The sequence below is a fragment of the Papio anubis genome, chromosome 20 (genome assembly GCF_008728515.1).
Source record: "Papio anubis isolate 15944 chromosome 20, Panubis1.0, whole genome shotgun sequence".
NCBI lineage: Eukaryota > Metazoa > Chordata > Mammalia > Primates > Cercopithecidae > Papio > Papio anubis.
In genome coordinates this window covers 19,944,524-19,971,342 of record NC_044995.1, presented here as the reverse complement: position 1 = coordinate 19,971,342, position 26,819 = coordinate 19,944,524, and the positions used below count along the sequence as shown (strand labels likewise).

Below are 26,819 nucleotides of genomic sequence, written 5' to 3'. Positions count from 1 at the left end.
ACAGAAATCCTCAACAAAATACTAGCAAATGGAATTTAACAGCACATTAAAAGATCATACAGCATGATCAAGTGAGATTTATTCCTAGGATACAGGGACGTTTCAACATAAGCAAATCAATCAATGTGATACATCACATTAACAAAGTGAAAGGACAAAAACCACATGATCATTTCAGTAGACACAGAAAAATCATCTTACAAAATTGAACATACTTTCATAATCAACACTCTCTCAACAAATTAGGTGTACAAGGAATCTACCTCAACATAATAAAGGCCATATATGACAAACCTACAGCTAACATTATCCTCAACATTGGAAAGATAAAGGTTTTTCCCCTAAGATCAGAAACAAGACAAGGATATCCGCTCTTGACACTCTGCTCAACATAGTACCAAAAGTCCTTTTTATTCATTTAAGGCAATAAAAAGGAATAAAAGCCATCCAAATTCAAAAAAACCCCAGAGGATCTACCATAAAATTGTTAGAAGTAATAAATATTATTTATTTACAGCTCAGTGTGCTTATACCAGTAATTCCAGCACTTTGGGAGGCCAAAGCGGGCAGATCATTTGAGGTCAGGAGTTTGAGACCAGCCTGGTCAACATGGCAACACCCCGTCTCTACTAAAAATACAAAAATTAGCCAGGTGTGGTGGTGGGCACCTGTAATCCCAGCTCCTCAGGAGGCTGAGGCACGAGAATTGCTTGAACCCAGGAGATGGAGGTTGCAGTGAGACAAGATCATGCCACTGCACTCCAGCCTGGGTGACAGAGCACGATTCTGTCTCAAAAAAAAAAAATATGTAATAAGGCTTGGCACGGTGGCTCATGCCTGTAATCCCAGCACTTTGGGAGGCCAAGGTGGGTGGATCATGAGGTCAGGAGATTGAGACCATCCTGGCTAACATGGTGAAACCCCTATTAAAAATACAAAAAATTAGCCGGGCATGGTGGTGGGCGCCTGTAGTCCCAGCTAATAGAGAGGCTGAGGCAGGAGAATGGCATGAACCCTGGAGGCGGAGCTTGCAGTGAGCCGAGATTGCGCCACTGCACTGCAGCCTGGGCGACAGAGCGAGACTCCGTCTCAAAAAAAAAAAAAAAAAGTTATAAACGTATGTGTATTCAGTAAGATACAAAAATCAGTTGTTTCTATACACTAGCAACAAATTATCAGAAAAAGAAATCAAGAAAACAATCCCATGTATAATAACATCAAAAAGAATAAAATACTTGGGAAAAAATTTAACAAGGGAAATCTGTATACGTAAAACTATAAAACACTGATGAAAAAAATGAAGACACGCCAGGCGTGGTGGATGACGCCTGTAATCACAGCACTTTGGAAGGCCAAGGCAGGTGGATTGGTTGAGCTAAGGAGTTCAAGACCAGCCTGGGCAACACAGTAAAGCCCCATCTCTACTAAAATTCAAAAAATAAATAAATAAATAAAAGAAAAAAAAAATTAGCTGGGCGTGGCAACATGTGCCTGTAGTCCCAGCTACTCGGGAAGCTCAGGCAAAAGAATTGCTTGAACCCAGGAGGCATAGATTGTAGTGAGCTGCGATCATACCACTGCACTCCAGCCTAAGCAACAGAGTGAGACTCTTGTCTAAAAAAAAATTGCATTAAATAAAAAAGGGCGGGGGTGGGGAGCTAGGAGAGGGATAGGATTAGAAGAAATATCTAATGTAGATGACAGGTTGATGGGTGTAGCAAACCACCATGGCATGTGTATACCTATGTAACAAACCTGCACATTCTGCACATGTATCCCAGAACTTGAAGTATAATAAAAAAAAAATGAAGACACAAATAAATGAAAATATATTCTGTATTCATAAATGGGAAGAATTAATATTGTTAAAATGTCCATACAACCCAAAGCAATGTACAGATTCAGTGGAATCCCTAACAAAATTCCAAAGGTACTTTTCACAGAAACAGCAAAAACAATCCTAAAATTCATATGGAACCATAAAATACCCTGAATAGTCAAGGTAATCTTGAACAAGAAGAACGAAGCTGGAGGCATCACTACATCAGATAGATTTCAAAACAGATGACAAAGCTGCAGTAATCAAAACACCATGGCACTGGCATAAAAATAGACACATCAACCAATGGAACAGAATACAGAACCAAGAATCCATACAGAACCCTTGCATTTACGGTCATTGGATTTTCAATAAAAATGCCAAGAACACACAATGGAGAAAAGACAGTTCAATAAATGGTGATGAGAAACTGGATGTCCACATGCAAAAGAATAAAATTGAATTCCTATCACATACATATACAAAAGTGAACTCAAAATGGATTAAAGACTTAAACATAAGACACAAAACTATAAAACTACTAGAAGAAAACAGAGGAGGGAAAGTTCCATGACATCAGTCTAGGCAATGATTTTTTTTTTGCATATGACCCCAAAACACATAAAAGAAAAGCAAAAAATAGAAAAATGTGATTACATCAAACTAAAAAGCTTCTGTACAGCAAAGGAAACAACAGAGTAAAGAGACTATCCACAGAGTGGGATAAAATATTTTCAAGCCTTTTATCTGGTAAGATGCTAATATCCAAAATATATAAGGAACTCAACTCAGTAACAAGAAAACAAATAACCCAATTTAAAAAGTGGGCATTTCTCAAAAGAAGACATAGAAACAGCCAATAGGTATATGAAAAAACACTCAACATTACTAATCATCAGGAAAATGGAAATTGAAACCACAATGAAATATCACCTCATTGCCGGGCACCATGGCTCAGGTCTATAATCCCAGCACTTTGGGAGGCCAAGGCAGGTGGATCACTTGAGGTCAGGAGTTCGACACCAGCCTGACCAACATGATGAAACCCCATCTCTACTAAAATACAAAAAGTATCCAGGCATAGTGGCAGGCACCTGTAATCTCAGCTACTTGGGAGGCTGAGGCGGGAGAATCACTTGAACTCCAGAGGCGGAGGTTGCAGTGAGCCGAGATTGCACCACTGCACTCCAGCCTGGGCAACAAGAGTGAGACTCCATTTCAAACAAACAAACAAACAAACAAACAAACAAACAAAATCCTCTCACACCTGTCAGAACTGCTATAATCAAAAGGACAAAAAATAACAAGTGTTGGAAAGGATGTGGCAAAAAGGGAATCCTTGTACACTGTTAGTAGCATAAATTGAAACAGCCATTACGGAAAACAGCATGGAGGTTTCTCAAAACTACCCTATAACCCTGCAAACTCACTTCTGGGTATATATCCAAATGAAATCAAATCAGTATGGGGAAAAAAATATCTGCATTCTTATGTTCATTGCAGCATCATTCATGATAGCCAAGATATGGAATCAATGGATAAACTGATAAAGAAAATGTGATGTGTGGGTGTATGTATGTATACACACACACACATACACACACACACAATGGAATGTGTGTGTATATATACAAATACACAAACACTGGAATATTATTAAGCCTTAAAAAATGAAGAAAATCCTGTTACTTTCAACAACATAGATAAAGCTGGAGGGCATATGTGAAATAAGCCAGGCACAGAAAGACAGATACTGCAGTGATCTCACTTATATATGAACTCTAAAATGTTGAACTCATAGAAGAAGAGCGTAGAATGGAGGTTGCCAGGGGTTGGGGGATGGAGGAAAGAATATATTGGTCAAACGGTACAAAGTTCCAGTTACACAGAATAAAAAATTTCTGGAGATCTAATATACAGCATTATATATTAATAGTACGTACTGCCATGTAAGTACATACCATTAATAGTAATACCAGTACAGAATGTATACCATGGTAACTATAGTTTATAATACTGTATTATATACTTGGAATTTATTATGGGAGTAGATCTTAATGTTCTTACCATATACACACATATACAAATTGGTAACTATGTGATGTGATAGATACATTAATTGGCTTGATTATGGTAATCATTTCACAATGCATACACATATATCAAAACACCTAATTGTATACTGTAAATATATATAATTTTTTTTTTTTTGAGACAAAGTTTTCACTCTTGTTGCCCAGGCTGGAGTGCAATGGCACGATCTTGGCTCACTGCAACCTCTGCCTCCTGGGTTCAAGCAATTCTCCTGCCTCAGTCTCCCAAGTAGCTGGGACTACAGGCATGTGCCACCACACCAGGCTAATTTTTGTATTTTTAGTAGAGATGGGTTTCGCCATATTGGTCAGGCTGGTCACATAATCCTGACCTCAGGTGATCCACCTGCCTCAGCCTCCCAAAAGTGCTGGGATTACAGGCTTGAGCCACCACACCCAGTCAATATATATAATTTTTATTTGCCAAATATACCTCAATAATGCTAGGGAAAAAGCTGGAATGAATTGTTTAAAAAACTTTCAGAGAAGGATGAAAATGATGACAGAAAACAGTAAGTCACAGGGAAGAAAAATTGATGTAAGAAATAAAATGAATGTAAAATATGAATTCTGGAAGGAAAATATGGCAATGATATAGAACCCTAATAAAACAAATTTCCAGGGTTGATGAAAACTCTTAGTATTCAGATGGTTCCCTTTTTACTGAGCAATATATATGAGGAAAGTGGTTTTTGTTTCATTTTGTTTTTGCCTCAGCCTCCCAAGTAGCTGGGATTACAGGCATGCGCCACCATGCCTGGCTAACTTTTGTATTTTTAGTAGAGATGGGGTTTCACCATCTTGGCCAGGCTGGTCTTGAACTCCTGACCTTGTGATCCACCCACCTTGGCCTCCCAAACTGCTGGGATTATAGGCGTGAGCCACCGCACCCAGCCTATTAATTTTTTTTTTTTTTGATGGAATCTTGCTCTGTTGCCCAGGCGAGAGTACAGGGGCGTGATCTCAGCTCACTGCAACCTCCGCCTCCTGGGTTCAAAAGATCCTCCTGCCTCAGCCTCTCGAGTAGCTGAGATCACACCCAGTTAATTTTTTTGAATTTTTAGTAAAGACAGGTTTCAACACGTTGGCCAGGCTGGTCTCGAACTCCTGACCTCAAGTGATCTGCCCACCTCGATCTCCCAAAGTGCTGGGATTACAGGCGTAAGCCACTGTGCCTGGCTTCCATAGGATTTAAAGAAGATCTGGGGTCTTACAGAATAATATTCAGAATGCCTTAGGATACCATCCAAAATCACTCAACATATGAAGAATGAAGAAAATTTTAACTCACATGGCAAAAGACAACAGACACCAAAATAAAGGTGATTCATGTTGGAATTATCAGATAATGACTTTAAAGCAGATATTTTAAAAATGCTTGAACAAGGAACCATGCACACTCTGCAAACCAATATAAAAATAGAAAGTTTCAGCAAAATAGTAGAAGATATAAAGAAGAATAAACAAATTTTAGAACTGAAAAGTGCAGTAGCCGAAATAAAAACTACTGGCTAGTCTCAAAAGCAGAATGGAGGTAATAAAGTCAATAAACTTGAAGACAGTTCAAAAGAAATTAGCTAATATGAATAACAGTAAAAATAAGATGGAAAATGTAAAAAGAACACAGCCTCTGGGAATGTAGAACAAGAAAAGATTTAACATTTGTGTCATCAGGGTTTCAGAAGAGAAAGTACAGGACTCAAGAAAGATTTGAAGAAATAATGGCTGAAAACTTACCAATTTTGGTGAAAGATAAAACAAACAAAGCCATTTTGAGAAGCCACCCCAAATAGGATAAACCCAAAGAAATCCATACTCAGACATATCATAATCAAACTGCTGAAAATGAAAGACAAAATAAATAGTGAAAGAACTGTAAAAAAATAATGTATTACTTATGGGTGAAACAATGATTTGAATGACTGGATTACTCTTCATAAACTCTGGAGGCCAGAAAAAAGTGGAACAGTAATTTATTGTGCTGAAAAAAAGAGCTGTCAATCCAGAATTTTATATCTAGCAAAAATATCCTTCAGTAATGAAGGTGAGATTAAGGAAAGTAATATTGCAAATGTACGTTGCAGCTCAGGCTGTGCCCTCAGCGTCTGTGTGGGAGTAGGCAATAGTGGGGACAGTGGTTAGTGAAAGAGCTTGTACTCCTTCTCAAAGGGGTTAAGTGCTTGTTAAATCTAGGAGACAGCTGTCATGTAAGAATGAAGGTCCAGTGCTGCTTTCCAGCTCTCCAAAGAAAACCAGAAATCCAGATTTCTGTATTAAATCCCCTGATAGCTTGAGTCTGGTAACTAATTCAGAACTTTAGAGAACTGCAGGGGCAGCACCAAACACAAACATGTATAGGATACACCCTGAGTCACTAGGTTGTTACTTCAGTGGAGTTTTCTCTGTTTCTTTGAACTTCAGAAATTATACCAAGATACATCTAATTAAAATTCTTGGCCGGGTGCAGTGGCTCACGTCTGTGATCCCAGCTCTCCGGGAGGCTGATGCGGGCGGATCACCTGAGGTCAAGAGTTCGAGACCAGCCTGGTCAACATGGTAAAACCTCGTCTCTACTAAAAATACAAAAAAAAAAAAAAAAAAGGCTAGGCTTAGTGGTTAATTTGACTTGTTTATTGCATAGGATAGAGATAATTCCAGCTGGAGTGTAGTGGTGAACCCACAGCTCACTGCAGTCTGGACCTCCTGGGCTCAAGCGATCCTCCTACCTCAGCCCACGAGTGGCTGAAACTGCAGACGTGTGCCACTATGTCTGTAGTCCCAGCTACTCAGGGAGGCTCAGGCAGGAGAATCCCTTGAACCCGGGAGGCAGAGGTTGCAGTGAGCCAAGATCGCGCCACTGCACTCCAGCCTGGGCGACCGAGCGAGACTCTGTCTCAGAAAAAAAATAAAATAAAAAATAATAAAACATAAAATAAATCCTATGGAGATGGTTGATACTTTTGTTTTAACAGGTATTGACCGTGTTGGGTTCAGGCTGCAAGTTCCAATAAGCCTTGTGTGGACTGTGACTCCAGCGTCAGTTTTCAAGGCCTTTGCAGTGTTATTTGGATTTGTCCACTGTGTGCACCATCCAATCCAATCTGAAACTTACACTTTAGTTCTTAAAGTCTTCGATATGTTATTTAGGGACAGATCCACATATATTCAGGCAAAAATGAGCCTAAGAGTTCCTAAAAACTGAGTTTTTTTGAACTTTGGGGTTTTTTTTGTTTTTTTTTTTTTGTTTTTTAGACGGAGTTTCGCTCTTGTTGCCCAGGCTGGAGTGCAATGGCACGATCTCGGCTCACCCTAACCTCCGCCTCCCGGGTTCAAGCAATTCTCCTGCCTCAGCCTCCCGAGTAGCTGGGATTACAGGCATGTGTCACCACGCCCAGCTAATTTTGTATTTTTAGTAGAGACGGGGTTTCTCCATGTTGGTCAGGTTGGTCTCAAACTCCCGACCTCAGGTGATCCACCCACCTCAGCCTCCAAAAGTGCTGCGATTACAGGCGTGAGCCACCATGCCGGGGCCAACTTTGGGTTTTTTGAACTTGAACATGGGTTGCTTTTTTGAACTTGTTCCTTTCTGGGATCTTCTTGATACTTTCTAGTTCCCTGGAGCTCCCCTATTCAGTTCTCCAGTCATAATGCTGGGGTTTTAGTTACCTCCCTCTGCTATGTACTTTCTACAACTACGCCTGGGTATGGCAGGAGGAGACAGAGAAAAAAAGTGATGGGGGTTCACTCCACAGCAACTCTAACAGGAAAAGAAGATTCCTACCCCTTGTAGTTTTAGATACCTGCAGGCCCCCACTGCTTCCACTGTTGCTGCTGCTGCTGTGAGATTGTCTGGAGGCTGGGATGCGCAAAAACGGGGGGGAAAATATAGACACATATTTGTGTATATATACATATATGTATGTATGTACATATGTATGTAAATACACACACAAGCAAGAGATTGCTCCAATCTCTCTTGGTGTTAAGAATCCCATTTCCCCCCATCTCTACTAAAAATACAAAAAATTAGCCGGGTGTGGTGGCACGTGTCTGTAATCCAAACTACTTGGGAGGCTGAGGCAGGAGCATCGCTTGAACCCAGGAGATGGAGGTTGCAGTGAGCTGAGATTGCGCCACTGCACTCCAGCCTGGGTGGCAGAGCGAGACTCTGTCTCAAAAAAAAAAAAAAAAGAATCCCATTTCCTGTGCCTTCTGCCAAAACTAGAAGGCTTGTCTTGGGCCAGGTGCAGTAATCCCAGCACTTTGGGAGGCCAAGATGGGAGGACTACTTGAGCCCAGGAGTTCAAAATCAGCCTAGACAACACAGGGAGACCTGGTTTCTATTAAAATTTTAAAAATTAGTTGGGCATGGTGGCACACATCTGCAGTTTCAGCTACTTGGGGGCTGAGGTAGGAAGATCGCTTGAGCCCAGGAGGTCCAGACAGCAGTGAGCTGTGGGTTCACCACTACACTCCAGCTGGAATTACCTCTGTCTATATCCTATGCAATAAACAAGTCAACTGCATTTGTAGACCCCCCAAAACATACAGAAAATACCTAGAAATAAAATATCAAATGAACTATAAGCCCTTTTTTGGGATAAGTTTATAAAAATACACTGAAATATCATCAAGAAGGCCTAAATAAATGGAGAAAAGTACTGTGATAATGGCAAATATCATTTAATATAATAAAGATATCAGTTACTACTAAAGTGATATAAAAATTCAATGTAATTTTTTTTTTTTTTTTGAGACAGAGTCTCGCTCTGTTGCCCAGGCTACAGTACAGTAGTACCATCTTGGCTCACTGTAATCTCTGCCTCCTGGGTTCAAGTGATTCTCATGCCTCAGACTTCCGAGTAGCTGGGACAACAGCTGTGCACCACCACACCTGGCTAATTTTTGTGTTTGCTTTTGTTGGGGTTTTTTTTTTTTTGAGACAGAGTCTCACTCCATCACCCAGACTGGAGTGCAGTGGCACGATCTCGGTTCACTGCAACCTCCACCTCCCAGGTTCAAGCAATTCTTGTGCCTCCGCCTCCCGAGTAGCTGGGATTACAGTTGTGCGCTACCACGCCTGGCTAATTTTTGTATTTTTAGTAGAGCCAGGGTTTCACCACGTTGGCCAGGCTGGTCTCGAACTCCTGGCCTCAACCGATCTGCCCACCTCGGCCTCCCAAAGTGCTGGGATTACAGGCGCGAGCCACCACACCCGGCCAAATTCAACTCAACATTTTAAATAAAATATAAAGTAATTTTTAATACTATATGAAAGATCACAGAGATAAGTATAACCAAAACACGCCTAAAGAAAAGGTGGAGGGATATGTCCTACCAGAAATCAAGACTTGTTATATAAACATGAGTAATTTAGGCAGGGATAACAAGGCTCAATATAACAAGAAATACCCGTGCATATATGAAATCTGAATATATGACAGAGGAGCATTGTTGATCAGTGAAGAATAGATGGAGTTTTCATTTGAGAGGGAAACATAATTTTTTTTTTTAGGAGACGGTGTTTCCCTCTGTTACCCAGGCTGGTTTTGAATTTCTGGGCTCAAGCAACCCTCCTGCCTTAACCTCCCCAAGTGCTGGGATTATAGGCATGAGCTACCACACCCAGCCAATTCATTTTCTATACAGGAAAAATAACTGATCTCCATCTCATATTATTCATAAAAATCAATTAAAGTTGCATTAATAGGGCTTTAATAAGAAAGCGAAAACATAAAAATTCTTGGGAGTTTGAGATCAGCATGGGCAACATGGCAAAACCCTGTCTCTACAAAAAATATAAAAAGTTAGCCAGGAGTGACAGCACGTGCCTGCAGTCTCAGTCTCAGGAGGCTGAGGTGGGAGGATCACCTGAGCCTAGGAGGTAGAAGCTGCAGTGAGCCGTGATTGTTCCACTGCACTCTAGCCTGTCTGACTTTTTCTGTCTAAAAAAAAAAAAAAAGAAAAATCTTGAAATTAAAATAGAAAATTGGGCTAGGAAAGGTTTCTGAGGATCCAAAAAGTATAAAGCATACAGGAAAAAGATAAAAATGTTTATAAGCAACATATAATTTAACCATTAAACATACAATTTGGCAATATTAACACAAATAATTACTGTTCATCAAAAGATACCATAACAAAAGTGAATAAAACAGATGTAAACTGGAAAACATATCTACAAACCATGTGATTGACCAAAAATGAGTATCCAGAATTGATACAAGGAATTCTTACAAATCTTAGGAAAAAGACAAATTAGCCTAATACAAAAGGATCAAAATGACATTACACAGAAGAGACACTAATGACCAATGAACGTATGGAAAGGTAATCATCTTCAATAACGACCAGGGAAATTTAATTTAAAACGACAAAATAAGATTTCATACTCATGAATCAGATTATTAAAAAATGAAAAAATCTTATAATATCATAAGGAGAGATGGTGGAACAAAAGTACTTCCCACATAAACTAATACATCACTTGGAAAACAGTTTGGCATCACCTTGCAAAGCTGAGTAAGCATGTACACCAAGATCCCGCAATGGCATTCCTAAGTATATTTCCTAACAAATCTCTTGCACATGTAAGTCTGCAGATGTAAATATTATTGTCATAATAATATGTTTATGTATATACATGCTATATATTCTACTATGTTTATAAATACCATTTTAAGGGAAAATTTTAATGGACGGGTTCAAAAGTGTAAAGGTCATTGTTACAGAATATATTAGCAAATCAATACAAATGAGGGCCAAAGAAATATATACAAAGGCAGTATAAATGGAAAAACAGATGAAGAGTAAGAGACACAGGAGATAATACAGACGTTTTATGTCAGTCTAACAGAAGGAAAAAAGGAAATGGTAACAAGGCAATATTTGAAGAGATGACTACTAAGAATTTCCTATCACACACACAAAAAAAGATGTAAGTCCTCAGATTGAAAAATGCTACCAGAGGCAAAGCATAAGGGGAATAAAGCTAACCATATCTGAATTTATCACAGTAAAAATTTAGCCTGTTAGAGGAAAACATTTTTCTCTAATGGAAAGGAACAAGAATCGTCTATCAGAAAGAAAACAGTGGAGAATATCTTCATGGCTTTGTGGCAGGCAAAGATATATTTAAAAAGACAACAATGTACAGCTGGCCCTCTGTACCGGGTGGGAGGGGTGAGGAGGGTTGAGGTTTGGTTCCAGGATCATGGCAGACACCAAAATCTTTAGATGCTCAAGTCCCTTATACAAAATGGCACAGTAAGTTGGCTTCAACCAACTATGGCTCTCAACCTATTAATACAGAGGGCCAACTATATGTATTTTACATCCATGATTGGTTGAGTCTGTGGATGCAGAATCCACGCATAGGAAGGGCTGACTATACATATGCGGTGATTCCATTTATGTAAGATTCAAATATAGGCTAAGGAAGAATTTCTTAAGTCCCTAGAAGTGTGAAGCATAAAAGAAAAGATGGATACATTTGACTACAGTAATCATTAAAAACTTCTGCTCACAGAAAAGAAAACCATAAAGAGAGCTAAATTCAATTCAGAGTAGAAAAAGAGACTTGTAGTTTGTAGAACATGCAAAGTCCCACAAGCAGAATATATAAAGAACCCTTGCCGGGCGCGGTGGCTCAAGCCTGTAATCCCAGCACTTTGGGAGGCCGAGACGGGTGGATCACGAGGTCAGGAGATCGAGACCATCCTGGCTAACCCGGTGAAACCCCGTCTCTACTAAAAAATACAAAAAACTAGCCGGGCGAGGTGGCGGGCGCCTGTAGTCCCAGCTACTCGGGAGGCTGAGGCCGGAGAATGGCGTGAACCCAGGAGGCGGAGCTTGCAGTGAGCTGAGATCCGGCCACTGCACTCCAGCCTGGGCTACAGAGCCAGACTCCGTCTCATTAAAAAAAAAAAAAAAAGAACCCTTACACATTATTAAGAAAAATACACATTATTACGAGCCAGGCGCGGTGGCTCAAGCCTGTAATCCCAGCACTTTGGGAGGCCGAGGCAGGCAGATCACGAGGTCAGGAGATCGAGACCATCCTGGCTAACACAGTGAAACCCCTCGGCTCTCTACTAAAACATGCACTAGCCGGATGTGGTGGCGGGCTTGTAGTCCCAGCTACTCGGGAGGTTGAGGCAGGAGAATAGCGTGAATGCAGGAGGCGGAGCTTGCAGTGAGCCAAGATTGCGCCACTGCACTCCAGCCTGAGGGACAGAGCAAGACTCCATCTCAAAAAAAATAAAGTAAAATAAAATAAAAAAGAAAAATACAGACAATTCAACAGAAAAACAGGCAAAAGATTTGAGCAGGCACTTCACTAAAGAATTTCAGCTGGGCGTGGTGGCTCACACCTGCAATCCCAGCACTTTGGGAGGCTGAGACAGGCTGATCACAAGGTCAGGAGTTCAAGGCCAGCCTGGCCAACACAGTGAAACCCTGTCTCTACTAAAAATACAAAAAATTAGCTGGGCATGGTGGTGGGCACCTGTAATCCCAGCTACTCTGGAGGCTGAGGCAGGAGAATTGCTTGAACCTGAGAGGCAGAGTTTGCAGTGAGCCAAGATCTCACCACTGCACTCTAGCCTGGGCAACAATGTGAGACTCCATTTCCAAAAAAAAAAAAAGAATTTCCAAAAACTAAAAATGACATGAAAATGTGTGCTAAAACTCATCAGTAAAGAAAGAAACGTGGCCGGGCACGGTGGCTCAAGACTGTAATCCCAGTACTTTGGGAGGCTGACACAGGTGGATCACTTGAGGTCAGGAGTTCAAGATCAGCCTGGCCAACATGGTGAAACCATATCTCTACTAAAAATATAAAAATTAGCCGGGCATGGTGGCATGTGTTTATAATTCTAGCTACTTGGGAGGCTGAGGTGAGAGAATTGCTTGAACCTGAGAGGTAGAGGTTGCAGTGAGCCAAGATCGTGTCACTGTACTCCAGCCTGAGTGACAGAGCAAGACTCCGTCTCAAATAAAAAAAAAAAAGAGAAAAAAAAAGACGGAAATGTAAATTAAAACCATACCGAATTATTATTATACACTCACTAACTGATAAAAATCAAAGTTTGGGCTGGGTGTGGTAGCTCATGCCTATAATCCCAGCACTTTGGGAGGCCGAGGCAGGCAGATCACCTGAGGTCAGGAGTTCGAGAGCAGCCTGACCAACAGGGAGAAACCCCATCTCTATTAAAAATACAAAATTAGCCAGGCGTGGTGGCGCATGCCTGTAATCCCAGCTACTTCGGAGGCTGAGGCAGAAGAATCACTTGAACCTGGGAGGCAGAGGTTGCAGTGAGCCAAGATCGTGTCATTGCACTCCAGCCTGGGCAACAAGAGCGAAACTCCATCTCAAAAAAAAAAAAAAAAATCAAAGTTTGATAATACCGTATATTAGGAAGCATGTGCAACAATAGGAATGTTCATATACTGCTGGTGAAATTGTAAACAAATACAAGTGTTGAAGAAAAGTTAAAATTAGGCAGCTCGGCTGAGCGAGGTGGCTCCCTCCTGTAATCCTAACACTTTGGGAGGTTCAGGTGGGAGGATCACTTGAGGCCAGGAGTTAGAGACCAGCCTGGCCAACATGGCAAAACCCTGTCTCTACTAAAAATACAAAAATTAGCTGGGTATGGTGGTGCATGCCTGTAATGCAATTCGGGAGGCTAAGGCATGAGAATTGCTTCAATCTTGGAGGCAGAAGTTGCAGTGAACCCAGATCACGCCATTACACTCCAGCCTGGATCACAGAGCTAGACTCTGTCTCAAAAAAACTAAAAAATTAGGCAGCTAGGTTGGGAGCAGTGGCTCATGCCTGTAATCCCAGCACTTTTGGAGCCTGAGGCGGTGGGATCACTTGAGCCCAGGAGTTCCAGACCAGCCTGGGCAACATGGCAAAACCCCATCTCTACAAAAAATACAAAAAATTAACCAGGTGTGGTGGCATGCACCTGTAGTCCCATCTACCCAGGAGGCTGAGGTGGGGGGATCACGTGAGCCTAAGAGGTGGTCAAGACTGCAGTGAGCCATGATAGTGCCACTGCCCTCCAGCCTGGACAAGAGTGAGACCCTGTTTCAAAAAAAAAGTAAAAGCACCCTCTGGAAACCAATAGGTAAATGTTATTATTTTGCAAAGTCCATAAAAACTGAAAGAATAAACTCAGTAACAGATTAAAAGTATGAAATATAGAAATGAACAAGTTAATTATGCTATGGTGAAAACGTCCACTCTCACAAGTACTCAATATAACAACAATAAAGCAGTCCAGTATACGAAGAAATCACTGTAAAATTTATATAACTTATAAAATTTATATAACTTTGCATTAAAGTTATATAAGGGAGAAAATATCCATATTTTTTAGAATTACATAATGAGATTATGCAAGGGTGAAATGACATGAGGTTCTGGATTTACTTGAAATTATCTGCGGTGGGGCGCGGTGGCTTACATCTGCAATCCCAGAATTTGGGAGGACAAGGCAAGTGGATCACTTGAGGTCAGGAGTTCGAGACCAGCTTGGTCAAGCTGGTGAAACCCCATCTCTATGAAAAATACAATAAAATTTGCCAGGCATGGTGGCGGGTGCCTGTAATCCCCACTACTCGGGAGGCTGAGGCAGGAGAATCGCTTGAACCCGAGAGGCGGAGGTTGCAGTGAGCTGAGATCACACCATTACACTCCAGCCTGGGTAACAAGAGCAAAACTCCATCTCGAAAACAAAGAAAAAAAAAGAAAATATTTGTGCAACAATAGGGGTAGATGAGTGGCATGTAGTTTTGAAAATTTTCACAATGAAAAACAACATTCTATGACTTGTAAAATAAATGAGCGAAAACATTTATTTCAAATAAAAATTAACCATTCTTAAAGAGTACAGTGAAATGAATACTACCAAACATTGTGAGTGTCTGAAAGTTTCAGAAATATCTTGTCTCTGAGAATCTATCCTAAGCAAATACAGAAAAATCTATATGCATAAAGTTGTGCTTTTACATAAAGAATGGTGCTTTTACAAACAAGCATTGATTAGAAAACAGCCTAACTATGTAAGTATAAGTACTTGAACTGTACTAAAAGAAAAAAACAGAATTATATGAGAAAATGCATGTAGAAACTATTACATACCTATCTAATCTTCATGGCCAGATCTTTCTCGTACTTTTCTTTCTGAGTTCCTGAGTTCACCTTCCATCCTGCTGTCTTCTCAACCCACACTTCCTTGCCATATCTTCTCCTGCTGTAAAGCTCTAGGTATTAGGGTGCTTCAGGTTTCTGTCCTTGCTATATTTATTCCCTAGGAGATTTCATCCAGTCACAAGACTCTATATCTCTATATTGAAGGCTCTCCAAATTTTCCTCCAACGCTGATCTGACCTCCCAGTTCCAGACTTCTATACTGAACTGCCTGCATGGCATCTATGCTGCGTCCAATAAGCAACTGAAGCTTAACATAAGCGAACCCACCCTTGATTTTGCAACCCCCAAATCTACTCTTTCCCCATTTCAGTAATTACAAAGCCCATTCTTCCATAGGCTCTCCCTAAAAAGCATGAATCCTTTTCCTCTTATACTCCAAGACTGAATCCTGCTAACTCTTCCTTGAAAAGATTTCAAACCCACCGCTTCCTTCCACTGCCACTGATAACATTTCAATCGTCTCTGAGCCATCACTGTATTCCAACCAGACTACTATAAAAATCTGCTAAACAGCCACTCTGCTTCCAACCTTGTCTCCTACAAAGCAGTTAGGGAAATCCTTTTAAAACACATGTTGCATCAAGTCCAGGTGCAGTGGCTCACACCTGTAATCCCAGTACGTTGGGAGGCTGAGGTGGGAGGATTACTTGAGGTCAGGATTTCAAGACCAGCCTGGCCAACATGGTGAAACACTGTCTCTACTAAAATACAAAAATTAGCTGGGCGTGGTGGCGGGCGCCTGTAATCCCAGCTACTCCGGAGGATGAGGCACGAGAATCGCTTGAGCCCAGGAGGTGGAGGTTGCAGTGAGCCAAGATCATGCCACTGCACTCCAGCCTGGGCGACAGAGCAAGACTCCATCTCAAACAAAAACATGGCCAGGCATGGTGGCTCACGCCTATAATCCCAGCGCTTTGGGAGGCTGAGGTGGGCAGATCACAAGGTCAGGAGATCGAGATCATCCTGGCTAACATGGTGAAACCCCATCTCTACTAAAAAAATACAAATAAATTAGCCGGGTGTGGTGGCATGCGCCTGTAATCCCAGCTACTCAGGGGGCTGAGGCAGGAGAATCACCTGAACCTGGGAAGTGGAGGTTGCAGTGAGCTGAGATCATGCCACTGCACTCCAGCCTGGGCAACAGAGCAAGACTCTGTCTCCAAAAAAAAAACACAAACAAAAAAATAAGTTGCATCAAGCCATTTCTAGGTGCAGAGCCTTCTGATGACTTCTTGCCTTAGAATGAAAAGATTTCCCATGGCCTGTATGGAAGATTGTACATAAACTGACCCACTCTTTCCCACTCCTGCCTCTTTGATCTCATCTCCCACCCATGTACCCCTCTGCTACCAGTCACTGCCCTCTGGTGCTGCTCCTCAAACACAGCCAATGCACAGTTGCCTCAGGCCTTTGAAGGTCTGCGTTCCTCCATCTGGAGCAGTCTTCCGCCTAGTACCCATACACAATGACTTACCGTGGTACTTCTTTGGGTCTCTGCCCAAATGTTACCATATCATTTGGTAAGATATGGTAAATTTCTCTTGCTTCTTCACATAAAATATCATCCTTTATCCCTTTCCTCTACTTCTTATTTCTTTTTAGTATTTACTATTTCCTGGTATGTTATATATTCATCTATTTTCATATCTCTCCCTACACTGTGGGGTAGGCTGTGGGAACACAGATTATGCACGTTCTTTTTTTTCTTTTTTTCAGGCTGGCGTGCAGTGGCATGATCTTGGCTCACTGCGACCTCCACCTCTTGGGTTCAAGTGATTCTCCTGCCTCAACCTCCTGAGTAGCTGGGATTATAGGTGCCTGCCACCACACCCGGCTGATTTTTGTATTTTTTAGTAGAGATGGGGTTTCATCATGTTGGCCAGGCTGGTCTCAAACTCCTGACCTCAGGCAATCCTCCTGCCTCAGCCTCCCGAAGGGCTGGGATTACAGGCGTGAGTCACTGCACCCAATCACGCATGTTCTATTCATTACTGTAACCTCAGTGTTGAGAATAGTGCTGGGCATACCATAGGCACTCCAGAAACATAAACTAAATGAATGAATGTGCTCTCCTCCCCTTCATACCAAATCTCTCTTTGCCAGCTCTTACCTTCTCCATGGAGACACAAGCCCTTTATTTCCAACCCTCTATATAAAGTCAATGACGCTCACAACCAAAATCTCCCCCTATGACTTCTATGTGGATCAACTCCTCTTCTACATCGTTAGCCCTCGCTTTCTGCTAAGCTCCCTATTTTAACTTCACTTATGGTGGTTCTATTTTGTAGAAGTTATTTGTAGACATGTTCTAGTACTTCTACTAGGCAGTAAGTTCTGAAATTGCTTATTCCTTTTTTAAACTCTGCAGCACCTAGCCGAGTAGGTGCAAATCAGTAGATGTTGGTAAAAAATATTAATGAATCAATGAGGGCATAAACCCCATCCCAAAAAAACTTAGTAAAAGAAAATAAGTCTCTGGCAGTGCAGGAAAAAATCTCTTTCTGGAGACAGTGATGCTTTTATTAGACTAAATACAAAGGGGGATGAAAAGCTAGGAAGGAAATGGGCCCAAAATATGGATAGAAAGGAATACCACTAGAAAGGGTAGAGGAGGGCACCAGCTGGTTAGAACTGAGAGAGAAGAATAAGAGAAGAAAAGCAGGCAAAGTGTGTTAGGTAAGGGGGAAAGGTAGGATCATTTTGAAAGCTCATGTAGAAAAGGTCTTACATTTGCACAACAGGCCAAAAGCCTTTGAGGGGAGTTTCCCAGATAGCATCTAAAAGACGCAGTCTCTCTACTGGCCAAATCACACATTACCTGCTGTGCCTCACTTACCTGGCCACTGGCCTCTTGTTAGCTCTCTGTCAACCAACCAGGGCTCCTTCCCTTGCTCCAAGTAGGAGATCACATTTGGTTTAGAAATAGAATGCCCTGCTTACAAAAGAAGTGACAAAACAAATTTATCATGAGAATATCCTAGAATTCAAATCCAGTCCCTTCATTATAAAGAAAGACATAGCACTGCGAGAAGAGTCAAAGAGAGGTACAACGGACTTGTGAAACATAACGGAAGATGTAAAACATCCCCCGAAACTCAATGTAGCTTCCTTTTTCTAACTCTACCATATTCAGAACATTCCTGTGAGAACAGGATGTCAAAATTTGACTGGTTTTTGAAAGCCAGGTGAGCATTTCACATTGGAGGAAGTAGCCCTTCCAAGTGCAGAATCTAAATTACTACGGACAGATGTCCTTACCCATTGAAACCAGGTTGCTGTAATTCTCCAACATCACATCTCTGTATAAATCTCTCTGATCATCATTCAGGCACTCCCACTCCTCCTGAGAGAAGTCTATGGACACATCACTGAACATCACTGACTCCTGGAACAATAACCACGTATATGACTTGATTAATTAAAAAAAAAAAAGTATTTTTATGAAGGAAAGAGAGAAGAAAAAGATTAAGGTAGAGGAAGTAAAACATAGCATACGAATGCCTGGGATGCAGTGGAGGACTGTAATCAAATAAGCACAACTGAATCACTGGGTTTCCATGTCATTCTTTTTCCTCCAAATGAAACTGCCTGAGTACGGGAGGATACCTCCATTATCCAAACAAGGTTGGGAAGGTATAAAAATTCAGCTAAGAGGGCTTTCCCAATTAAATGAAATTGTATATGCAATGCCTTGCACTATACCTGTCATATAATAAATCAACAATACATTTGATCTGTCTCCCTCTCTTTTCCCAAATAGCTGAAAGTCAAATTTCAGAATAAGGGATAAAGACAAGACATTAAAAGCCTCCAGAGCGAAGAGCAGGTCATATAAAAGGCATTGAAAATTAGAGGGGCAATGGAATTCTCAAGAACACCTCTAAAAGCGAGAAACAATAAGAACAATTCTTCAATATTCAATATGGAGAAAATAAACTCTGACCTAGACTTTCATAAACAAACTATCATTCTGTTTTGAGTGTTGAGAAAAGACATTTGTAGACATCCAAGGACTCAAGAAGAGTTTCTTCGGAAACTTCTAGAGGATATGCTCCACAAAAACGAGGGAGTAAATAAAAAAAGAAGACAACATAGGATTCAGGAAATAGGTAAAGTCTCAGGAAAGCTGTGACTGATAGAGTAAACCAGACCAGATGGGAACAAGGACACAGGAAATGGGGAAGCAAGTCTCTACATCAAAAGGAACTGATGTGTCTGACCAGAGGGAAAACGTATTGACTGGCCTGTGGCAGTGATGCTGGAGATTCTGGATGTAAACACACAAATGACTAAGCAAATGGGGGGAAAGCAATTAACCCCAGGAAAATGAAGGTTTGTGTGGAACAAAACTATGAGCTCGCTTGGCAGAGAATAATATTTGCAGCCATAACAAGGTGTATACTGTTGATTTAACCAAAAACAGTGATATGGTAACAGTCAGGAAAAATGAAAGTGCAGTATGGGAATACAATGTTCCCTTTAACTTTGCAATCAATCAAGAGATAATGACTAAAGTGGGTTTATCAAAAAATGGTAGTAAACCAATTTTCAAGAGTTGCTTGGAGTGGGACTGGTAATGGGACAAAACCAGAAATGAACTACTTCCCTTGTAGACATGTGTAAAATTACTTGTAAAAAATTTGTATCTTAGAAAATAAAATTAGCATATAGTTTAAGACTCTGATCCATTCCTATGCCAGACTATTATACAATAATAAATGTTCCTTGTTAAAACAAATACTATTCAAATTTGTTGTAACATAATTTGAATAATATTTATTATAAGCCTATAAATGATATCTGTTCTTTGGCCTTTAGAAATTCAGGCTGCAGGTGATCTTTAAAGACCTCTCCAACACTGGCCCAATCTTATTTATAACCACCTACTGCCCAGCTGTAAATTCCCCTTATAACTAAGCTACAGAAAATTAGTGAAGGGATGATCCAGTTTCACCGTTGGTATTAGTGACATCATTGTTTTTGTTTTTCAAACAGGGTCTTCTTCTGTCACCCAGGCTGAAGTGCAGTGGCATGATCACATCTCACTGCAGCCATGACTTCCTGGGCTCATGTGATCCTCCCACCTCTGCCTCCCGAGTAGCTGGGACTACAGGCGTGCACCAACAGGCCTGGCTAATTTTTGTATTTTTTGTAGAGACGGGGTTTGCCATGTTGCCCAGGCTAGTCACCTGGGTTCAAGCAAACCACCAGCCTCAACCTCCCAAAATGCTGGAATTACAGGTGTGAGTCACCACATTTGGCCACTGACGTCAATTTTTCATGGATGCTTAGTGAGGTGTGAGAGCTTTGTACGAACCACTAGTCACACTCTCGAACATAAAAGGCTCATTAACCAGGAGGCCTTGCCCTGTACTAGGACTGAAATCAAACAAAACCACAGCATGTATTTTCTTATTGGAAAACCCAGGTCTACGGAGCTAATGAGGGCTTTTCCCTATAAGGTGCCCCTAATTACTTATTTTCATCCCATCAAATCACTGTCCAAGCAAATTAGATTCATATTAATTCAATGTGGGGAACACATTTCTGTCCTATCAGGATTTTTGGTAGAAGCCTGAGATAGGAGACGCTGAAGGACTTCGTAAACGAGTATGTAAACATTGTTTAAAAGCGGGGGTAACTGGAGAGGAGACTGGGGTTGTTTAGGAGGAAATGCATGTCCTTTTCCTGACAGGGGGCCCTGGAAACCAGTGTAAAAAAATTATTCCACACCTGATCTGGGTCAGATCATTTTTACATTACATAATTCTTAATCTCTTTATGGAAAGAAATAAGTATTCTTGATGCAATTGATAGGGGATTTTCTGATGGACATTAATCTAAATTAAAACTTCTTCAGAGAAATTTGTTATTCAACCACTTGGCTGACTAATACGTAACTGTGAGTTAAGAATATAAATTTTTTGCTGGGCACAGTGGCTCATGCCTGTAATCCCAGCTCTTTGGGAGGCTGAGGCAGGTGGATCGCTTGAGGTCAGGAGTTCGAGGCCAGCCTGGACAACATGGCAAAACCTCATCTCTACCAAAAATACAAAAATTAGCTGGGTGTGGTGGTGGGCGCCTGTAATCCCAGCTACTTAGGAGGCCGAAGTAAGAGAATCACTTGAACCCGGGAGGCAGAGGTGGCAGTGAGCCGAGATTGTGCCACTGTACTCCAGCCTAGAAGACAGAGCGAGACTCCGTTTCAAATTAAAAAAAAAAGGGGGGGTGTGTGTAAATTTTCTAACAATGATTATCTAAGCAATTCTTTTTTTTCTATGAATTGGCCTGTTAGAGATCCTTTCCTTTACAGCAAAATTCCGGCATTGCTCATAACCAAACTTTCTGAAAGGTGTTGTTTTTCTAACATCAAAAAGCATCATAATGAGGAAAACAAATGTTTACAGGTACTAGAGGTAAAAATCACTCTATCTGAGCAAAAGGAAACAGTATCTCACCTGAGCCATGGCTCTGATATTTGTAGAAAAGGACCTTCTCTTGGCTCTTCTTTTGGAGAAGAGTAGAGCTGGGAGAGGCAAAAGAAGATAGATAAGACCCCACTTTCCTCACAGCTCCGACCCAGAATGATCATTTCCCTTCTGTTCATGCTTCAGAAACGCTTGCAGGGTATCAGTGAGGAGAATGGGCAAATGTCTCTATCATCCCTAGCTTCAAAGATACCAGGCTATAACTGGAACAGGATGGATTAGGGCAACTCAACATGGCTTGGAAAATACGTGTTTATATACACACACATACACACATATAAAGATTTTTTTGAGACAGAGTCTCACTCTGTCGCCTGGCTGAGTGCAGTGGCCGGATCTCAGCTCTCACTGTAAGCTCCGCCTCCCGGTTTACCATTCTCCTGCCTCCTTCAGTTCTCTCGGAGTAGCTGGGACTACAGGCGCTCGCCACCGCCCAGCTAGTTTTTGTATTTTTTAGTAGAGACGGGGTTTTACCGGGTTAGCCAGGATGGTCTCGATCTCCTGACCTCGTGATCCGCCCGACTCGGCCTCCCAAAGTGCTGGGATTACAGGCGTGAGCCACCCCATCTGGCCAATTGTATGTTATTCTTTTTTTTTTTCTTTTTTTGGAGATGGAGTCTTGCTCTATCACCCAGGCTGGAGTGCCGTGGCAGGATCTTAGCTCACTGCAACCTCTACTTCCCGTGTTCCAGGTATTCTCCTGCCTCAGCCTCCTGAGTAGCTGGGATTACAGGCTCCCGCCACCATGTCCGTCTCAATTTTGTATTTTTAGCAGAGATGGGGTTTCACCATGTTGGCCAGGTTGGTCTCAAACTCCTGACCTCAGGTGATCCTCCCACCTTGACCTCCCAAAGTGCTGGGATTACAGGTGTGAGTCACCGCACCCAGCCTTGTGTGTATTCTTTATAAACATCTTCACTTTAAGATGTTTAAAGTGCCTGAAAGAATAAGTTATAGTAAAGGAAGACTACATTGTTTAAGGGGAAGAACTGAATTAGTGATCAACATTTAAATGTTTACAAAAACTTTGGTGTTTTGCTTATCAGCTACAAGAACTTAATAAACTTAAAATTATACAAACTATAAAGAGCACTATTATTCTCTATGCACCAAGCTTCCTGATCATTAAACAATTCATCAATTATTTCATGTAAAACTGACCACCCAGAAAGTAGCACCATGTTGTCAATTACCTCACGGTTTCCTCTACTCACAGGCACTCACTCACTGTACTTCCCCAGATGAATACCAAAGGAATACAAGTGTCTCTTCTTTAAAACCTAAATGCACCCTTTGATATTATTATTATTACTACTACATATTACGCTCTTAGTATTATTTTATCAACCAAATAGCCTATGATATATAATAGCCAGGCATCGTGCTAGATACTAAAGAGTCAAAAATTATCCAGAAAGATCTGGGAACAGAGTTCCTTCTTGTATAGTGCTCACTTTAAGCCCTCCTTTCTGGTCTCTCCTCCTGGCCTTCCTCTGGTTAAAGGGATGTCTTCAAATGCTGTACCTTCCAAGCAGGATGGCATGAAACATTCCCACTTCAACAGCTCCATACCATGCTTGTTGCATTCTCAACACTCCTTATCTTTGCCCCAGAGGGCAGCCTCCCAGACTGAATTTTTGCATGGGGGATCTGCTCCTCTCTTTTAAATTCAGCCCTCATTAATGTAAAAAAAAAAAAAAAAAAAAAAGTCTTAACGAAATGAGAAAGAAAACTTCCTCGACTTGATGAGTAGCATCTACAAAATACCTACTGTTGGGAAAGACAGTCACCGTGGGTCTCTCACATTCTTAGGCATCTTGCTGGGTATGCCTAGAATGCAAGATTCTAACTACTCATTTCCCAGGGTTATTTATGCAGCTGATAACCTTGAGAGAAGAGGTAAGAGCACAAACAGCAGGCTTGCTTACTGCTGACTATAAAAGCAATGGATTATCCAGGCTCAGTGTTCCTCAGTGGCTATGCCTGTGCACTGCATGAATAGCATCCATATAGACCTTCATGTTGTCCCCATGGGAGCTGAAAGAAAGAGGAACTGATGAACACTGATGCCTATGCTGCTTGCTGTGCCATGAGTAATTAAGTCTTTGTCTCTGATCCAGGAGTCTCATGTTTTCTTCCAGCATTCATGAAACTAACAGGCTAATGTATTAGCTTGTATGTAGGAAAATATCAAATCCTAGAGTTAATATTATACCTAATGTTGAAACACTGAAAAATGTCCCCCTGAATCCAGGAAAAAAAGAATAATGTGTATTATCATCATTTCTTTTTAACAATGTACTAAAGGGCTTGGTCAGTACAATAGGGCACGATGAAGAAATAAAAGGTACAAAGATTGGTAGGAAAGAAATAAAACGATCATTATTCACAGATGATAAGTTGCAGACATAGAAAATCCTAAATAATCAATAAACTCTTAAAATTAGCAAGTGAATTAAATAACATGGTCTCATATAGGGCCAATAGACAAAAATCAATTGCATTTCTAGTAACGAGTAATTGGAAATTTTTTAAAAATGTAAATACTATTCAGAGTTTCGATAATAAACATCAAATACCCAGGTATAAAGCTAGCAAAAAATGTTGCTAACAACGACAACAAATTGGTAAGAGAAATTAAGGATCTTAACAAATGTAGACATATACCATATGTACTATAGACTGAATATTGATGTCAATTCTCCCAAAATGAACACAGTTTTTGTTTTTGTTTTGAGATAGGGTCTTGCTTTGTCATCCAGGCCGGAGTGCCGTGGCACAATCAAAGCTCGCTGTAGCCTCAACCTGAGGGGCTCAAGCGATTCTCCCACCCCAGGCTGCTGAGAAGCTGGGAGTAGAAGCACACCATCAAGTCCAGCTATGTGTTTGGGGTTTTGTTTCTTTGTTTGTTTGCGTGTTTGCTTGGTTTTAGGTTTTTTTTTTTTTTTTTTGGTAGAGACAGGGTCTCACTATGTTGCCCAGGCTTGTCTTAAACTCCTGGGCTCAAGCAATCCTCCAGCCTTGGCCTCCCAAAGTGCTGGGATTACAGATGTGAGCCACTGCATCGGGCCCCAAAATGAACACATAGATTACGTAAACAAAACCCCAGCAAGGCTTTGGGGGGTATAAGGTAAAAATTAGCAAGTTGATTCTAACATTTATTTGGAAATTGGAAGAGCTTATAATAGCCAAGATAGTTTGGAAAAGAAAAAAAGTAGGAGGACTAAAACTACAGATTTCAAGAGAGCAGTCCATAGAAGAGAATAAATAAAACCAAACAATACAGAGTCCAGAAAGACAGCCACATAGCCACATGTATATACTGTCACCTGATTTATGAGAAAGACTCCATGCAACCTACCTTCCTTCCTTCCCTCCCTCCCTCCCTCCCCCCTCCCTCCCTCCCCCCCTCCCTCCCTCCCTCCCTCCTTCCTTCCTTCCTTCCTTCCTTCCTTCCTTCCTTCCTTCCTTCCTTGTCTCACTCTGTCACACAGGCTGGAGTGCAGTGGCATGATCTTGGTTTACTGCAATCTCTGCCTCCCAGGTTCAAGTGATTCTCCCACCTCAGCCTCCAGAGTAGCTGGGATTACCACCATGCCCAGCTAATTTTTGTATTTTTAGTGGAGACAGGGTTTCAACATGTTGGCCACGCTGGTCTCAAATTCCTGACCTCAGGTGATCTGCCTGCCTTGGCCTCCCAAAGTGCTGGGATTACAGGCATGAGCCACCATGCCCGGCGAATGTTTTCACATTCAAAATAGTGTAGCCTGCTACAATCAACCAGGATGTGGGGGAACCCAAATGCAACGAATGATCTTTAAATGTAAGAAAAATGAGTAGCAAAACCACCCTGAAAAAAGTGGCAAAGAAAATAACTAAATTGAGTAACTTTGGAAGATGTTTTTTACTATATACTATAAGCTTAAAGAAAAGAGCTACACAGAGATTCTCTACTGTAGTTAGTAAATTTGTTTTTTACACAGGTCCAGGTTAGCAACTCTGAACTAATTTGAATGTATTCTAGGATAGCGCTAATTATTGATTCTGAGAAGCAGATTTCTCTCTGTTGGAAAATGAAGTAACCAGCAAATGGCTAAATTTGATGGGAGACAATTCTCCATGGGTCTTGCATGTTTCTGCGTATCTTGCAAGCAGAGGTACTAAGTGCTTTTGTTCTGCACTATTTTGCCAAGTTGTTTATACAGTGAACGGCCTTGGAAGACAGAGTTCATCTCCTTCTACAGCAAAGGGTAGGCATTCTAACTTCCCATTATAAAAAATTCAGGTTTCCTAGGGTCAAGGGAACACACAGATTACCATGTATTTTGCATAATCCTGGGTGTATGACTGAACCAGTGCCAAGAGAATGTAGATATTCTGAAGATTGCCATGAGCAACAAAGCATCCTTTGTCTCTGACTCAGAAGTCTAATGTCTTCTGAACGTATCTGTGATACTGACAAGCTAACTTACTGGCTTACAACTAGGGTAAAATCTCAGATATTTCATAGTTCTTGGGGAAAAAAAAATATCCTGTGGTACTGGAATAGAATTGAATATATGAGTGTAAACTGGTGTGTTTTTAACATATAAATAAATAGACATAAATGTGTGTATAGACATTTGTGTATTTTCTCACTGTCTGCACTGACCAGAACCAGAGCAAAGACACACCAGTAGTAATAAGCACACCAAGTGCCCAGATCTTGGTCTAAAAATTCATTCTCCAATAAAAGAAACTAACACTGCTTGGAGAAATTGCTGAGCCCAGAGATGGACTAGGGAAGATACAAGATGAGCCTGGAATATCTTATGGTGCCAGAAAGCGGGGTCCGGGGGAAGCTTTAAAAAAATGATCACACGTTGGAAAGGACACAAGAGCCAACTTAAGGAGCTTCTGATGGCCAAATCTGGGAAATTTTAAACAGCAAAATAAATAAATAATAATAATAGAGAATAGAATAAAATAAATGTCCACGAGTCCATAGGTAGACAATTGAATAAACAAATGGGGATAAAAGAAAAACTTCAGCTGAATTAAATGTAAAGGAGTTTCACTGGGCAATGAACGATTCGCAAATCAGGCAACCCCCAGAATCACAGCAGATTCAGAGGCACCCCAGGGATGCCTTGTGGTCAGAACACATTTATAAACAAAAAGAAAGGGAAGTGACGTACAAAAATCAGAAGTGAGGTGGA

General features: G+C 41.1%; 1 protein-coding gene across 2 annotated transcripts in view; it reads right to left on the bottom strand.

Annotated features, from left to right (window-relative positions):
- ZNF566 (zinc finger protein 566) overlaps positions 1-26,819 on the bottom strand; it is a 39,968-nt gene that overhangs the window by 7,115 nt on the left and 6,034 nt on the right. The window contains exons 2-4 of one of the 2 annotated variants that reach the window (XM_031659581.1): positions 21,592-21,659; positions 18,392-18,518; positions 17,970-18,068 (exon numbers count right to left, since the gene is read on the bottom strand). In XM_031659581.1, coding sequence (XP_031515441.1) covers positions 17,970-18,068; positions 18,392-18,518; positions 21,592-21,600 — 235 coding nt within the window. In that variant the 5' untranslated portion in view covers positions 21,601-21,659. The remainder of the gene's footprint in view (positions 1-17,969; positions 18,069-18,391; positions 18,519-21,591; positions 21,660-26,819) is intronic. The other variant, XM_017952404.3, reaches the window with a different exon arrangement.